The 17,628-nt window shown below is 47.7% G+C and overlaps 1 protein-coding gene across 1 annotated transcript in view; it reads right to left on the reverse strand.

The window, feature by feature from the left end:
- The window catches only part of NWD1 (NACHT and WD repeat domain containing 1), a 72,452-nt gene extending 56,407 nt beyond the window's left edge, over positions 1-16,045 (reverse strand). Inside the window, 7 exon segments of the mRNA XM_029216889.1 lie at positions 4,030-4,705; positions 4,708-4,981; positions 4,984-5,243; positions 8,863-9,160; positions 13,688-13,804; positions 15,966-16,009; positions 16,012-16,045. Coding sequence (XP_029072722.1) covers positions 4,030-4,705; positions 4,708-4,981; positions 4,984-5,243; positions 8,863-9,160; positions 13,688-13,804; positions 15,966-16,009; positions 16,012-16,045 — 1,703 coding nt within the window.
- Positions 16,046-17,628: the final 1,583 nt, after the last annotated feature.

A 17,628-nucleotide genomic window follows, 5' to 3' on the forward strand; every position in this document is an offset into this window, starting at 1 on the left:
GTGTTGAGAAGCATCCCGGGTTTCCATCCACTAGATCCCAGTAGCACCCCATCCCCCAGTCGTGACAACCAAAATGTCTCCACTGTTAAGTGTCCACCGGGGGTGGGGGCACAGAATCTCCCTAGGTAAGAACCACGGGGTAAGAACCAGAAGTATTCAGATCTGCTCTGAGAGCTAGGCTCTCAACCATCACTCTAGGTCAACTCTGTGTGTAAACATAACATATTTTCATGCAACAGGACATACCAAAATCACCTCCCCTAGAGTCACCTTCCATAGACCACCTCCCTTACCAGGCATTAAAGGAGGGTGGTCCTCCACCCCAGGAGGCCCCCAGCTTTACTAACTGGACCAGACATGGGGCCAGGAATGCCAATTGATGTCTATCTCCCCAGATTTTCCAACCAGGACTCAAGAAAGAGCCAGTATGATGGCGCCAGTTCTCCAAAATGGGAGCCCGTGATGCCAACAGCAGCTGTGGCAGGCAAGCTACACTTACAGAGGAGAAAGGAAGAGTCTAGAGCAGAAGCCAATGTGCAGAGAGGACCCAGAGGGAGAGGGCATGAGCAACTTCCCTGATTCTGTGGCTTTCTGGTTCCCATGACAACCCTACCTTCCATGTAGACTTCATCAGGTTGGCCTGATGGCCCACCCTTTTATTCTGGAACATTCCCTGGTCTGTCTCTGTGCTCTTGTAGAGTCCATGCTGTGGGCATCAATCACAAAATTTGGGGTACAACATGAAATCTGGGCTACCCCTCCCTGGAGTTGGCTATCGGGTAGCCCTGCATCCATTGAGTTTCTCCCATGGCCATGACATAAAGCCCTTATTTCTAATGTGATAGTGTGAGTGGATTTCTGTTCCTGGCAAATAAACAAACAAATAAAAAGCCCACTTACTGGGCTGGTCGCTGTCACCTTGATTTGTGGCAAAAGACAAAGGTCCAAAAGAGAAAACTGCCCCTCAAGCTGAGAAGAGGAAATGTGCATTGTCCAGCATTTCTAATGATGGGCATGAGCGTCTCCCGATGGCTGTTTGCATTAAGGTAAAGCTCTGTTGCTCGGTGTGCCTGCGAATTGGCCTCCGTCCCACCCTCGCGTGGGATGCTGGGTGCCTGTGATGAACACACTCCTCTCTCCTGCTCATTATTTCTGACTCACCATCTACACCTGGCATCTCTGACCATCATGACCCTGGTTTACTGGAGTTTGTTCAGCAACTGCATTTAAACCTTCATTCCTTAAACTCTATAAACACATTGGAATTGGGTTTTCCTATTGCTTTTTGCTGATTCCCATGCTACAAAGCCTGAAATTAACTGTAGATCCATGCTTGTGGTCAATTCTTCGGAGAAGTTTGCTTTAAAAAGATTTTTCTGAGATATCCGCACACATTGCTTATTAATTACAAAGGGGTATGTTGCAAATTTGTGGTAGGAAAAAAATGCACAAGAAGGATCGAACACCACCCATGTTTAACCTGAATGTCATCATGAAGAGACATCAGATCAACCCAGATGACAGTGTACCGACTCCCCTCCAATGCACCCCCAGGTGCGTTCCTGGTAGCATCAACATCGCCAGGGAGCCTGAGAGAAACACACCCACCCCCAGACCTGCGGAATCAGTCTTTATTCAAAAACAAGACCTGAGATACATATACCCATTGAGGGTTAAGGAGTGCTGAGCTACAGAAGAGGTGGTCTGTACTCTTCAAGAGGACAAAGATAGAGAGTGGAACATTCCAGATTAAAGGAGCCCAAAGAAACTTGACAGCTAAATGCAACATGTTATCCTGGATTGGATCCTGGGATGGGGGCAAGGGGAGGGGACAGCTATAAAGGACATTTTTGAGACAATTGGTAAATTTTGACTATAAACTGTGTATTAAATAATATTATTGCATTTATGATACATTTTCTGAGTTTTAAAATTGTCTTGTGGTGATGTGGGGTTCTGATTGCCCTTGTTCTTAGGATATATGTGATGTATTTAAGGGTGAAGGGGAATGATGCCTGTAATGAATTCTCAAATGGTTCAGGAAAAAATTTTGTTTGTGGGTGTGTGTGTGGATAGACAGAGACAGATAGATGAATGGATAGATAGATGATAGATAGATAGATAGATAGAAAAATGGAAAGAAATAAAGAGAGAGAGGGAGGGGAGGGAGAGATGGAGGGAGGGATGTAGGAAGGAAGGAAAGGAGAGATAGGAAAGGGAGAGAGGGAAAAAGGAAAAGGGAGAGAGAGAAAGCTAATATGGCAAATTGGTGATTGTGGGGGGAAGAAGTATGGCAGTATTTCTCAACGAGGACCAATCCTGCCTTCAAGGGACACTTGGCAATGTCCTGAGACATTTTTGGTTGTCCCAGATGGGGGATACTACCAGCATCTAGTGGGTAGAGGCCAGGGATACTGTTCAACATCCTACACTGCACAGGATGGCCCTACACACTGCAAAGGATGGTCTAGCCCCAAATGTCAATAGCACCAAGGCTGAAAAATTCTGCTCTATGGGAGTTCTCAGCGCTATTTTTGCACTATGGGAGTTCTTCCTCTAGTCTATAATTTGAAAGTATTTCTAAGTAAAACGTTTTCTGAAGAAATACTCTAGACAAATGCATAGCGACAGATTAGTGGTTGCCAGGGGCTGGGGGTCGGGGAAGGGGAGTTACTGCTGACGGGGACGGGGTCTCCTTGTGGGGTGAGGAATTGTTCTGGAGATGGATAGTCGTTGCCTAACACTGTGAATGTACTAAATGCTGCTGAACTATACACTTTAAATGAGTGAAAATTATGATACGAACTGGACTGGGTTGAATAGTGTTCCCCAAAATTTGTACCCACGGGGAACCTGTGAATGTGACCTTGTTTGAAACCAGTCTTTGGGGAAGTAGTCAAGTTAAGATGAGGTCATACAGAGACAGGCTGGGACCTAGGACCTGGGACCCTTTGCTGCAGTGCTTGCACCTGGCCAAATGTCTCTTCCAGCAACAAAATACAAAGAAACTATAAGGGACTAAATAGAACTGCGTGCACGCACAGTTGGGAAAATTATGGACAACAAGATACAAAAAGACCAAAAACCCAGTTGCCACTTCGGAAGAGCCGGGAGCAAAAGCAGGGTACTGAGCATGCCCCCTGCGCACAACCCCACCAGAGGGGTGGGCAAACAACCTAAGCCACCCCTCTGGCTCGACCCCTGGACCTGCCCCTACCCTCACCCCATATACGGAACAAACTCACTCCCCACTCAGGGAGCGAGCAAGCAGGGGAACCTGTTACCTGTTTTCCCTCCCCTCTGCCTTGCCTGAATTTCTTTTCTGGTCTCTTATCAATTTATGTTGATTAAGAAGGCCAAGAGGGCTTCCCTGGTGGCGCGGTGGTTGAGAGTCCGCCTGCCGATGCAGGGGACACGGGTTCGTGCCCCGGTCCGGGAAGATCCCACATGCCGCGGAGCGGCTGGGCCCGTGAGCCATGGCCGCTGAGCCTGTGCATCCGGAGCCTGTGCTCCGCAATGGGAGAGGCCACAACAGTGAGAGGCCTGCGTACCGCCAAAAAAAAAAAAAAAAAAAAAAAAAAAGAAGGCCAAGAACCTTAGTCGGTAACAATACTGGATGCAAGTGGGTCCTAATCCAATGAGTGATGTCTTTCCAAGAACAGGGAAATTCAGACAGAGAGACACACAGGGAGAAAACCACAATGTGGTCAGAGGTGGAGACTGGAGTGATGCGACTACAAGCCAAGGAATGTTGAGGGTCGCCAGCAACACCAGAAACTAAGAAAAAGGCCTAGAACGGACTCTCCTTTAGGGGTTCCGGAGGCAGTGTGGTTCAGCTGACACCTTGATTTCAGACTCTGGCCTCCAGAACCACGAGAGAATAGATTTCCATTGTTCTAAGCCACCCAGTTTGTGATTTTGTTATGGCTGCCCTTGGAGAAGAATGCATGTGTTCTATAATTCAGAAAAGAGTGAAAACAACAGAGACTCACCGGGAAGACACAATGTATAGCCCAGCACTCAGGGCACCAGCAGCTGCAGGCACACAGCTGGTGCATCGCCTCCTTAGCAGTGGAGGCCAGAGGGGCCGGCACGATGAAGGAGGCCCATTTCCAGGCCTCCTCGAAGGCCAGCCTCAGCTGCCCCGGGTGCCCACACTCTGGGAGGCTGGCCCAGAGCAGGTCCCTCTGCATCAGGCTCAGCGTCCTCCTCGAGGCGGCCAGCAGGAGCTGAACCATCTCTTGCCCTTGGTTTCCAGAGAGGGGTTTCACCTCCCAGTAAGCACCTGGGGCCGTGAGCACCTGCCGCATAGTGTCTAAAACACCCTGCTGTCCTGAGCAGACCGAGAGGATGAGGTGGACCCTTGGGGGGCACTTGGGAGGCAGCCAGGGGACCCTCCGAGCACGGACAGAGGCTACCTTATCCGCTGAATCCAGCAGGATCACAAGGGACTCAAAGTTTTGGCAGGAGACGGTGTGGAGGAGGGTGTGGAAAAACTGTACCACCCTGGTATGGGCCTCCAAGACCTGGGCAGGGGGCAGGGGTAGCCCGTAGGCCAGGCACACCTGGAAGCAGATGCTCTGGAGCAGGCCTCGGGCGTCGGAGCTCATCTGTGACGTCCCCAGAAACCGCAGAACGGTCACTGTCTTGTGGCCAAGCAGCCCTGGCATTTGCTCAGCCAGCTTGCACATCAGAGCATCTTTCTGATGCCCGGGGGTCCAAAAAGCACCAGGGGTGGGTGGGGGTGGCCGTCGCTCTGCTGGAGCCGCTGCCTCAGCTGGGTTAGGAGCTCCTGGTGCCCACAGGTCTGGGGGGCCTCGGCACTGAGCCCCAGGTGGTGGCAGATCTCCTGATAGAGCCAAGCCAACTCCTGCCTGCCTGCCTCCAGTTTCTGGAGGCACTCGAGGACCTGATGGTTAGCTCTGGCCACAAACTGCTCCCCCAATTCCTTTGGGTACCGTCCATGAGCCTTGTTTGGGGGGGGTCCACCAGGTCTCGGCTCCATGCCAGGTGGTGGGCCTTGAGAACTCCAGGCTGCATGTCAGCGATGCGCTCCTTGAGGCTGCTGAGAAGGTTCTGGGCGTCTGTGTCCAGGCAGCTGGCTGCAAGCTGGTCCACTATCTTGAGGGCGCAGACCTCCAGGATGTGTTTGTTGAGGTCCTGGATATCTCTCAGGAAGACAGTCGCCCCCTGGTCCCAGTCTGTTGAGTTCAGCAGGTCCCGTTCTATTTCCCCCTCGATGGCTGCAAAAGTGGAGGAGATGGGAAGTGAGTGTGGTCAGCATTATGTCATCAGTTGGCTCGAATGGGAGCACTTGGTAGACACGTTCCGGGGATGGAAACATTGGTTCTCAAGCTTAGTGTGTTTCAGAGTCACCTGGCATAACCACAGACAACATGCAAACGAATGTACTCCAGTGTTTTCCAATAAAACTTTATTTACAAGAACAAGCAGTGGGCCAGGTTTTGTCCTTGGGCCATGGTTTGCTAAGCCCTGTCCCAGAGCATGCAGCAGCTGCCCTGAGGACCTGTATTTTCCAGAGCCAAGAGCTCACACTGACTTCTCCCTGGAGGCCATTGTTTTGAAATAGCAGTCAGACTTGAGGAGTTATTTTTGAAGCCTCCCTGGGCTCAGCAGAGGATCCCAGCTCTCTAGCTGAGCGAGTCAGGCCCTTGGAGACAGGACTCAGTCTCAGAGCCAAAGACAAGAACCACTCAAAAGTCCTCCTTGGACTGACCTCACATGACCCTCAGCCCCATGAGTGAAGGTCAGAGACGAAGGCAGCTAACAGTCCCCAAACAGGATCCTTCTTGGACACATTTTGGCATGAACTAATCCAATACCATCTGTTCTGCCACCAGCAGGCTGTGTGACCCTAGGCAAATCACTGCACCTCTCTGAGTCTCTGTTTCCTCCCTTGTAACATGGGTGTACTAGTCCAACCTTGAAGGGGCTGTTGTGAGGATTTTCTGTGAAATAATGCTTGCGAAAAGCTGAGCACCTTATGCTGAAGGAACAAAACTAAACTCAAAAGTTTACAGTCTGTGATCTTATCTTCTATGATATGGTTGAAATAACAAAATAAATGAGATGGAGATGGGTTAGTGGTTACCAGTGCTGGGGTTTGTGGGAAGCGGTGAACGCTGGTCTAAAGGGACAGTGGGGGGGATCCTCGTGGTGAGGGAACAGCCCTGTGTATTGACCACGGTGGTTACTCGAAGCTACACAGGTGAGAAAATTGCAGAGAAGGAAATGGGCGAGACAAACATACACACACACACACTCACACACACAAATGGTGTCTGTACAAGTGTGCTCTCTCTGGATTGTGACAATATCCACTTCCTGGTTGTGTAATAATATTGCACTCTAGTTTTGCAAGATGTTACCTTTGGGGGAAAATGGGTAAAGGATACCTCTTCCTCCTTTTTTTTTTTTTTTTTTCTTTTGGCAATTTCCTATGAATCTCTATTTCAAGATAAAAATTAAAAAAAAAAAAAAAAGTTGAGCAAGGTGCCTGGAAAATAATATGCTCTGAAGGTGCCGTCCATGACGTGCCCCTGAACTCCACAACTGTTTGTGCTTTCTGCTGATGTCAAGGAGTTTCTATTTGTTCTTTCAAGTGGGACTTCTTAATGGGCGAGGTTTGACATGATTGCTTAGAGATCTCATTGTTGAATGAGATCACGGCCGGGACAAGACCGTTTAGATCCCTCTAATGATTCCATTAGGTACTACCTCTGACTAGTTCCATTTTACAGATGAGGAAAAGGAGAGTCCAAGCTGCCAAAAGTCAATACGGCTGGAAAGGGGCAAGGCTGAGATGTAAATCCCGGCCCATCCCATAGTTGACCCCAGACGCTAATTACAGTCCCCATGTCAGACATCTCTATGAGAGCAATTAGCTCACTTGGCTTTGTGTCACAGAGCAAGCAATAGCAACATGGTAAGTGCACAAGAAACAGTAGCCTTAACATTATTATCCATATAAAAGTGTATTCAAAATTGATCTGTCAGGACTTCCCCGGTGGTACAGTGGTTAAGACTCTGTGCTTCCAGTGCAGGGGGCATGGGTTCGATCCCTGGTCGGGGAAGTTCCGCATGTCGCACAGTGGGGACAAAAAAAAAAAAAAAATTTGTATGTCATTACTAACCTTAACGAAAGGGTCAAGGTTAGGATCACCTGTGATGTCAAGTAGGCCTCAGGTACCCCTGATGCGATGGGATGGGGAGGGAACTTTACCTCTGCAGTCTTCCTCCCCAAAATCTATAATCCCAATTTAATCATGAGAAAATACCAGCCAAGCTCAGATTGAGGGACATTCTACAAAAGACCTGGCCAGTACTCCTCAAAATCGGTCAAGGTCATGAAAAACTGTTACAGATCAGAGTAGCCTAAGGAGACAAAGGACTAAATACAATGTGGGATCCTGGGACAGAAAGACATTGATGGGAGAACTGAGGAAACCCAAATAAAGTCTGGAGTATAGTTACTAGTCATGCACCAATATTAAATACCGATGTTCATTTCTGAGTTCTGGTAAATGTACCTCGGTCACGTAAGATGTTAGCATTGTGGGAAGCTGGGTGAAGAACCTTCGGGGACTCCACACTATCTTTGTAGCTTTATAATGTTGTAACTTTTTTGTTCATCTAAAATTATCCTGAAATAAAAATTTAAAAAATTGGTATGTCTTTACTAGGATGTAGATATATAATAGATAATAATCATATATTTTAATAAAATTACAATACTATTAATAAATATCACTATATTCAATACCTTTAACTAAATCAATATATTTAATATGTTGATAAAATGGATTCATATATTTTATAATGTGGGTAATATAAATTCATATATTTAATATTTTTGATAATATAAATTCATATATTTGATAGTGTAGGTAATATAAATACATATATTTCATAGTGTGGGTAATATAAATTCATATATTTAATACTGTGGGTGATATAAATTCATACACTTAGTAGTATGGGTGATATAAATTCATACACTCAATAGTGTGGGCGATATAAATTCACATATTTAATACTGTGGGTGATATAAATTCATACACTTAATAGTGTGGGTGATATAAATTCATATATTTAATAGTTTGGGTGATGTAAATTGACATACTAATAATCCATAAGCTGACATTACTAACTCATAAATAATAATAAGAACCTATCTCTTGCTGACAGCCTGCAGTGGGGCAATGGCTTGAACACAATGCATTTTTAGAAAAATCTTTCTGGTAGCCAGTGTGGAGGATGGAAAGGGCAGAGGACAAGGCCAGGGATGAGAGGTAAGGGACCAGCTGGGAGCTGGGTGATGGACTCAGACAGTCACAGGGGAGAATCCCTATTCTCCCACTTGGGCAAAAGAGACTCCTTCTTCCTGTGCCTCAGTTTTCACCTCAGAGGCAGGTACATTGATGAAGCACGACTCCTTAGCAGGGGACGGCTCTCGACTAACACAGGGTGACCCACTCTTCCAGTTTTCCTGGAACTGTCCTGGGTTTGGCCCTAAAAGTCCAGCATCATGGGAGTGGCTCAGTCCCAGGCAAACAGGGATGGGGTCATCGTAGTACACGTCCCCCAAAGCCAGGAGCCTGCTTGGGAAAAGGAAAGGAGCCAGGGAAGGAGAGAAGAATCCTAAGAGACTGAAATTAACCAGGACTTGACTTAACTCTGTTGGATCAGAAAAATAATCTTTCTCAGAACTAGGGCTCCGGGAGCTAGGTTGGTTTGGCATTTATAGAAATGCAGACTGTGGCGTTTGGACAAAACATGATATGTATTTTAAACGGGTGGATGTTTCCTGGGGACCCGCAAGGGGAGTCCCGGCAGCCTCACCTGACCGGTGGTAGTGGTGCCACTTCTCCTGGGCGATGAGGCCCAGCCTGGCGGCCTCCTGGGCTCCAGAGCGCAATGCAGAGATGAGGGTGGCCTCCTCGGGCCCACGGGCCTCCCCGCTGCCCAGGGTCTGCAGCAGGTAGGTGGGGGGAGCGGCGTTCTCGTCTGTCCGGAAGCGTCGTGCCTCCAGCTCCAGGTCACGTGGCCTGGCGCTCAGCTGAGCTTTCAGCGCCTCCCACTCCTTTTCCTCGACCAGCGAGGGGACGGGACGGGGGCCGTACTGGTCACCTATGAGGGCCTGGAGGAGAGAGGAGTGTGGGGAGTAGAGGTTCAGATCTTGGCTTGGGCACTTAGATCTGTGACCCTGGGTGAGGCATACCGAGCCCTTAAAGTGGTCCTGGTGGTTGTACCATGGAGATAATTATATTAAAGTAAGCAGATAGGTGAGTGGGTCCCCAGAGGAAGAGTACCAGCAATGGCTTTCTAGACATAAGAGAAACCATTTTGGCCTAAGCCATTTTGTGATCTAAGCCTGGCTGCAAAGCTTGTCCTTGAACACATCTCAGTAAATCAATGATCTTAAGGGAAGTGAGGGAATGCACGAATAATGGAAAAGCAGTCAAGAAACAATAGTCCAGTGATAAAAAGAGTCCCAGCTCCTCCTCAAGGGATATACATATAATATATCTTTGAGTTCTGCAGGAACTAAGACCCCTACCCAAGTGGAGGGTAAAATGATGACGTGGACCCTCCTGACTTCAGTCAACTAAAACTTGGACTCTGTGAACCTTTGCCCCAATTCTATGCTGAAGTCTCCTCTGCTCAAGCCCCTTCATGAATATACACGTACCCTGAGCTTCAAACTTCCCCAGTTTTGCTGTTCGGGGAGACACTGCTTTGGGAAAGGTCCCTGGTGTTCCCCTTACTTGCTGCAAGTCATAATAAATCCTTCTCCTGATCTTCCACTTGTGAGTGAAACATTGCCTGCCATGCCAGTAAACAAAGGATGTTGCAGCCATCGAACCATCACATTACAGCCTCCCCGATGGTGAGCCCTGAGGAAACTCAGGAGGGAAACAGGATGCCTGCTGTCAAGGAGTCCGCCACTGCAGCCACCTCCAAAGATGCACCCTGAGGAGACTCAGGATGTGAAAACACAGGATGCTGGCCCCAGATAGCTGAGGTGTATATCAAAGGAATAATTTCAGTGAGCCCAAACTCTTGCATCTTCCCATATATAGGAAAGCAATAAATTCCTTAACTTAAGATATCTGGTTTTCTTTAACAGTCATCTTTTGATATTCTTACTACATGATCTTTGTTGCAAAAACTCCTATCTGTATATGCTGGTTTCCCCTTTTCCTCTTTGGAGCAGTCTCTCTGTGTTATTTGAGATGCTGTCTCCCAGGCTTGAAGTCCTAAGAATGTCCACCAAATAAAACATAACTCAACTTTTAGGTTGTGCATTTTTTTTTCAGTCGACATGATTTATCTAAGGATCTGAAACTGGAAGACTATCCTGGATTATCAAAGTGGGCCTGAAATGTAATACCAAGAGTCCTTATCAAGAGACAGGCAGAGCAAGATCTGACACAAATAGAAAAGGAGAAGAAGATGCTGTGACAACAGAGGCAGAGACTGGGGGAGTGCAGCCACAAGCCAAGGAATACCTGGAGACCCCAGAAGCTGGAGAAGACAAGAAGATTCACCCTGAGAAAGCTAGGAAGGAGTGCGACCCTGCTGATACCTTGATTTCAGACTTCTGGCCTCCAGATTGTGAGAGAATAAGTTTCTGTCGTTTTAAGCTCCCTGCCCCCCACATTTGTGGTCATTTGTTATGACAGCCACAGGAAACACCTTGTTTACCTATTACTAGGTGCTGGCTTGTCCCAGCAATAGAGCTGTGACAAGAATGAAGGCCTCCCTTGGCTCTGCCCAAATCTCACGCTCTGATGTGGCCCTGGGGGCAGGACTGTCCCCAGTAGCAGCCAGGGAGCAGGGCCAGATGAGGGGGGAGGTGAACATGGGTCTCCAAAGTGCCAGGTGGATCCTGTCTTTAGAATTTGATATTTTGTTCCTCATGGATTTGGGGGGGTCAATTTTGATATTAAAAATAAACATTGCATTAAAATATTAATTATCTTGATAACTAAGATTTTGGAAGGATTTGCAAGGTCCCTGGGCCATTTGGGCCTGGGGGAAGCTCAGAGATCATCCTCCCTCCTGTCCCCCATCCCCCATGCCACCTGGAAGCTGCATTGTGCATTTTTTTTTTTTTGAAAAACCAGAAATTGTATTTTATCATCACTCCTCTGCTTACAAAAACAAACAATAAAACGTCTATGAAGGCTTTCCATGACACTTAACATAACCCTTAGCTTTGGCCCGTAAGGCCCCTGTGAATTGGTTCGCGCCTCCCTGTCTCTCCAAGTTTATCTTGTACCACTAATCCCCTTTTCCATTTTGCTTCTGTCACACTGACCTTTCTGTTTCTATAATAAATGTGCTCATTCTCACCTCGGTATGCGGGCCTCTCACTGTTGTGGCCTCTCCCGTTGCGGAGCACAGGCTCCGGACGCGCACAGGCTCAGCGGCCATGGCTCACGGGCCCAGCCGCTCCGCGGCATGTGGGATCTTCCCGGATGGGGGCACGAACCCGTGTCCCCTGCATCGGCAGGCGGACTCCCAACCACTGCGCCACCAGGGAAGCCCTGCATTGTGCTTTTGATTGCCTGCAATTTGAGTTGCAAAATCGAATTCTTCCTGGAGTTCATTTTCTCCCCACCTCCCTTTTTTCTTTACAAAATTTTTTTCTTTTCTTTTTTCTTTGAAACACAACAAAATGATCACTCATCAGCAAAATTAGAAGACTGGAAAAAAAATGTGTGAAGGAGATACGTAAGCCAGATGGTACAGCCTTTCAAACGTTAGGATGTATTTTAAAGCAATAATCAAAATTGGAAACGATACTCAACACTTTTTAATAACCTATAAGGGAAAAGAATCTGAAAAAGAATATATATGTATAACTGAATCACTTTGCTGTGCACCTGAAACCAACACTACATTGTAAATCAACTATACTTCAATAAATAAATAAATAAAATAAAGTGGTTCAAACTTCCAGTTATAAGATAAATATGTCCCGGGGAGGTAATGTACAACATGATGAATGTAGGTAACACTGCTGTAGAGTATATCTGAAAGTTGCTAAGAGACTAAATCCTAAACATTCTCATCACTAGGGAAGAACATTTTCCTCTTTCATATCTATATGAGCGGATGGGTGTTAACTAAACTTATTTAATAATCATTTCACAACACATATAAGTCAAGTCATTATGCTGTACACTTTCAGTGCTGCATGTCAATTATATCTCAAGAAGATTGGGAAAAAAAAGAAAAATTGATGCCAACATACAAAGAAAAGTATAGAACAAAAGAATGAAAACACAATGGTAACTGTATAGATAAAACTTGATACATAATAAAGAAAGCTTTTCGCATCTGCTGCCAGGTCTTAGTCTTTTTTTTTTTAAGGAGACAATCTCTAAGGCAGCACTAGAACTTCTGGAAGTGCTGGAAGTGTTCACCTCCTTGCTGTCCAATATGCTGGCCACTTGACACAAGTGACAACTGAACCATTGTAATGTGGCTGGTGCAACCAAGGAGCTGAAAGTTTAATTCTACTTGACTTTAATTAATTTAAATTTAAATCACCACATGTGGTTCATGGCTACCGCATTGGGCAGTGCAGTTTTAAGGCCAAACAGGCCTCATCTATTTGTCTTTATTTCCCTAGAAAACCGTTTTCATATGGGGACCACCCTCACCTAATTCCTACATTCTTATCTCCAGGAGAGGTTTTTCTGGGAGCTGCTCAAAGCTTCTTTGTGATTAAGATGTATTGGGCAAAGCTACTTTCTTGAATTTTTTCGTCTTTACTTTCTAGGACAGGGGTAGGCAAATTTTTCCAACAAGGGCCAAATAGCCAATATTTTCAGCTTTGCAGGCCAGACGGTCTGTGTGGCAACTACTGAACTCTGCCATTGAAGCTGGGAAGCAGCCTTGGGCGATATGTAAATGAATGGGTATGGCCGCGTGCCAATAAAGCCTTATTTATGAAAACAGGTAGGGGGCCGGATTTGCCCCATAGACTGTGGCTTGCTGACCCCTGCTCTAGGATCTATGAGCCAAAATGCCATAGCTCTTGGTGTATCTGAAACTTGGTGATGTAATAAATCAAAACCCTGGAATATCATTTGCTGGTCATAACCCAAACCATTAGTTGTGAGCTGGGGGCTGTCCTGGTGTCAGAGGGAGTGTAGTTAGGGGCGAGAGAAGACCCTGATTGGTCTCACCTAGGGGGGAAGTGTGCCCCTGAGGCAGGCTCCAGATAGGGCCACAGAGTCTGCTCCCAGCACCATGGGGCACACTGGAGAAAAAAATTTTCGATACCCTGTAGATTTCCACTTTCTCTATGGTTTTCTAGGACCTCAACGTTCCCCAGACAAAGTGAATGAGGTGAAAAACCCGGGGGAAGTTTCGGAGCAAATTCTAAGATCCCTTTGGGCTTCAACACTACTCTCCAACTCATCTGCTGCTTCTACTTGACTGCTAATGTCTGGATCCCAGCTAGCTCTGCAGAAAAATGAGTGCTGTGATTGATTAGCAATGTCTGCCACAGGCAGGCTGCGAAGATTGGGTATGATAGCAGAAATGCCACCCACTTCCCTCCACTGACGGGTTTGGATAAGAAGTAGGGGCCATATCCTGGTGGTGGAATGAGAAGTAAGAGCTAATCCATCCCTCCCAAGAGACTCACAGCAAAAGCTGGCCCTGTGGATGTTTTCTGACACCAGCCAAGCTCCTCCAAGCAGAGTTCCGTGGTCATGTGGTTGGTGGCCTCGGTGTTCCGAATACCCCACCTCAGATCAACCACCTGGAAATAACAAGCGTGGGTTTGTCAGGAAGGTGGTAGGATGGGTGATTTTTTAAAAATTACCTTTGATAAAGGTGTAAAATTTCTTCAGTAATTAAAAAAAATTTTTAATTAATTAATTAATTAATGTATTTATTGGTTGGTTGGTTGTGTTGGGTCTTTGTTGTCTCTCTAGTTGCAGAGAGTGGGGTCTACTCTTCATTGCGGTGTGTGGGCTTCTCACTGAGGTAGCTTCTCTTGTTGCGGAGCACAGGCTCTAGGCCTGCAGGCTTCAGTAGTTGCAGCACGCGGGCTCAGTAGTTGCAGCACGTGGATCTAGGGCATGTGAGCTTCAGTAGTTGTGGCGTGAGGGCTCAGTAGTTGTGGCACACGGGCTTAGTTGCTCTGAGGCATGTGGGATCTTCCCGGACCAGGGATCGAACCTGTGTCGCTTGCGTTGGCAGGCGGATTCTTAACCACTGTGCCACCAGGGAAGTCCCTCTTCGGTAATTTTTGATAGCCTCTCCTCAAAGAGGGGTATCTGGGTCAAAAGAATTTGAATGACACCCATAATCCCAGTGTAATCATGAGAAAAATATCTGACGGACCCAGATTGGAGACATCCTGCAGGACACCTGGGCAGTTATCCCCAAGACTGCGATGGTCGTGAGTACAAAGGAGAAGACCAAGGAGCTGTCCCAGCCACAGAAGAGTGGGAAGCTGTGACAACTAAACGTAACAGGGTTCCCTGGCCAGAGAGGGGACACGAATAGAAGACCTGGTGACAGTCAAGTAAAGTCCAGAGGTTGCTTAATGGTAACGTCCCGATGTCCATTTCTTAGTTATGACAAACATGCCCCGATAATAGATGTTTACAATATAGGGGAAGAAGTAGGTGTGGGGCATATGGGAACTCTGTACCATAGGCAACTTTCCTGCCAATCTAAATTCTGAACTCAAAAATTTACTTAAAAACATTAAAAAAAAATTTTAAAGAGCTTGGGCATTTTCAAACTGTTCCTTTTTAAACGAGGACATGTCCACACTTGTTCGCAGAGCTTTCTTTGCAAAAGGGTGTTTTCGTTTGGCCAGAATCAGATGTGGCGAAGTCTCCCTGGCAACCGCACGCTTGTGGTCCATTTTTGCCTGCTAGGCAGAAGCTGGCCAGGCAGAAGGGTTCAATTCAAGTAGTGAAGCTGACCCCCCAGAAAGCTGGGTGAGGAGAGGGGGATGGGAATCAGAATGCTCCCTGCCTCCCTAAATTCCTTTGTCCAGAGGGAAAGACATAAAATTCCTAATAAACTACAGCATGGGGTGAAAGGAGTACAGTACTGGATGTGGCTGGAGGAGGAAGGGGAGAAGGAAAAAGTGTCAGCCACCAGCTCTGGGCAAGAACCTTCATCTCTCTGGGTCACTGTCTCTCCGACTGCGTCTTGAGGATGTTTACTGTGTTAGCCTCACAGCACCTGGTGGACATTAAAGGGATGAACACGGGGTGTTTCATCGGTGCTCAGCACCTATGTTTTCCTTTTTAGTGTCTCTGCCGTTGAACTATGTCTCATGATCAGTGGCGGGCAAAGTCAAATTCCCATCACAGCACTGCTTCTTTCTTAGTAGTATATAAATGCTGGTGGGGGCCGTTGGTGTGATGGATGACAGTTGTAAATGGCAAGGAGGCAGCATTACCTGAAGCTGAGACTCCAAAGACAGTTTGTTGGTTTCCGCTTGGAAATGTGCAGGCAGCAACATCCCCGCCCTGGGATCGGTGCACTCTATTTGGGGCCCGTGGTGACTGCCCAGCTGGTACACCATTAGTGTCCCAGGAAAAAGGCACGTCTCACCTGCCTGCCCACCCCGGATATCCCACGGCCCTCTTAGATGCCCCCGAAGCTGCCCCAGTGCAGGGAGAGCCCGGGAAGGCAGGACAAAACAACAACAAAAGTGACACGCCCAGGGAGCAGGGTCGCAAGGCGGCCACTCCTAGTACTTTGTGCCACACCACCTGTGCTGACCGCAGTGCCTGTGGCCACGACCCCTCCACTCTCCTTTTTTAAGAGGATTTTAAGCCTCCATGGTGTAACGCTGGCACAGGGTCCCTCTAAGCAAAGAGCCCGTGTGACTGCCCGGGTGGCACACCCTCGTTCCCTGACGCTGATGCAGTGAGGAACAGTCGGGCAATTACCTCGGCCATCAGGCCGTGCTTCTGGCAGAAGGTCTGTACTACGGGGTAGGCGGTGCTCTGTAGGGCTTCCCTCTCTGCATCCGTATCTGCAAGGAGTGGCATGGAGGATATGAATAGGAAGAACCCAGAACTCGTCCCTGCCCCACGGCTCTACTTTTAGCCTCATTTGCTCCCACCAAGGCTGGGACCCTTCACAGTGAATCAAAAGATACAAAAAACAGGAGGTAAACCAGAAAGACCAACTACGCCCAGGACTTTCCTGTTGTTACTGCTAAAAGTCCCACATCCCAGGAAACCTCTCAGTTCCAGCTAACCAGGATGGTTGGTCACCTCAGGTTAGAATTGCCAGATAAAATACAGGACACCCAGTTGATTTACATTTCAGATAAACGATGAAAAACTTGATAGCCTAAGTATAGCCCACTCCATAGATCCCAGAATTTGCATGTCTGATAAGCCCTGTTCAACTTGCACTTGGGATGAACACCAAATCATTTATTTGCATAAGTATGCCCCTCTCTGCACACTATTTGGGATACACTTACGCTTAAAAGATTATTGGTTGTTTATCTCAAATGCAAGTTGAACTGGGAGCCCTGGTTTTGTTGCTGGTGGTGGTGGTTTTGTTTTTTATTTTTCCTAGAACTCTGGCAGCCCTACCTATAGAGTAAACCTGGATTCTGAGACTTTTCCCACCACTTGACTTCACTGTGTGGCCTTGGGCGCAGTGTCAGGCTATCCTCGGTTTCCCCCTCTGTAAAATGGGGGTGATGCCTCTACTTTGCAGGGCTGCAAGCTCCCCAAAGTCAAGAACCTCTGCCTGTCTAGGTCACTGATAATTTCTCAGCCCTCAACCCAGGGGCTCAATAAATGTTGTTTTTGGTATAACTCAGGTGTTTTTGGTTTTGTTTTTGTTTTAATATCCGGAGAAGAGGTTATTAAACATTTACCAGCACACACCATGTAGTCTTTGCCTTCATGGAGCTTACAGCCCGGTTGGAGGAGTCAGACATTAAATAAACACATAACTTGAATAACTACAGCTTATGGGGCCTGGGGCTTCATGGGTTCCAGGACCTGCTGGAGCCCAGTATGACTACAACACATGGGTGAAGTGAGAATCAAACCAGATATAGTCAGGCTCTGAGCCTGGCTTATGGAGGAGGAAACAGAGGGTCAGGGAGGCTCTCCCTCACCAGTTCCTACGTGGGTCACTGTCCCGGCTGCATTCATATCCAGGTCTCTCAGAGGACCCTGCGAGCCATGCCCATTGCCCTGGCATCCCCTGAGCTCTCAGCCCTGCCCAGTCCCTTACCTGAGACCGTCGAGCTGATGAAGATGGCCACACTGCTGGATGGAAGTGCCGGGAGGGGGCCTGACTGACCCTGGAGAGGCCGCCGAAGGGTGCCCGGGCTGAGGGGCCTGACGTTCATGCTGCCCGCCCACCTGGACAGTCCTTCCCCAGGAAAGGACCTGGGCTTCAGAGACCTCACGCCAGTGGCCAGATGGCCTTCCTAGGAGGCCAGCCAGGCAGGGCCATCTGGAGCGGGGCTCCCATCTCACTCTCTCAGCTCCCCTCGGCTACCTGCAGGCTCTGTCACCTCCAGCGCCCCCGGGGGGCTGAACCAGTGGCTCTCCACTGCTCTGCTTGGTCTGCGAGTGC

The sequence above is a fragment of the Monodon monoceros genome, unplaced genomic scaffold (assembly GCF_005190385.1).
Source record: "Monodon monoceros isolate NGI ecotype Baffin Bay Population unplaced genomic scaffold, NGI_Narwhal_1 Super_Scaffold_12, whole genome shotgun sequence".
Classification (NCBI taxonomy): domain Eukaryota; kingdom Metazoa; phylum Chordata; class Mammalia; order Artiodactyla; family Monodontidae; genus Monodon; species Monodon monoceros.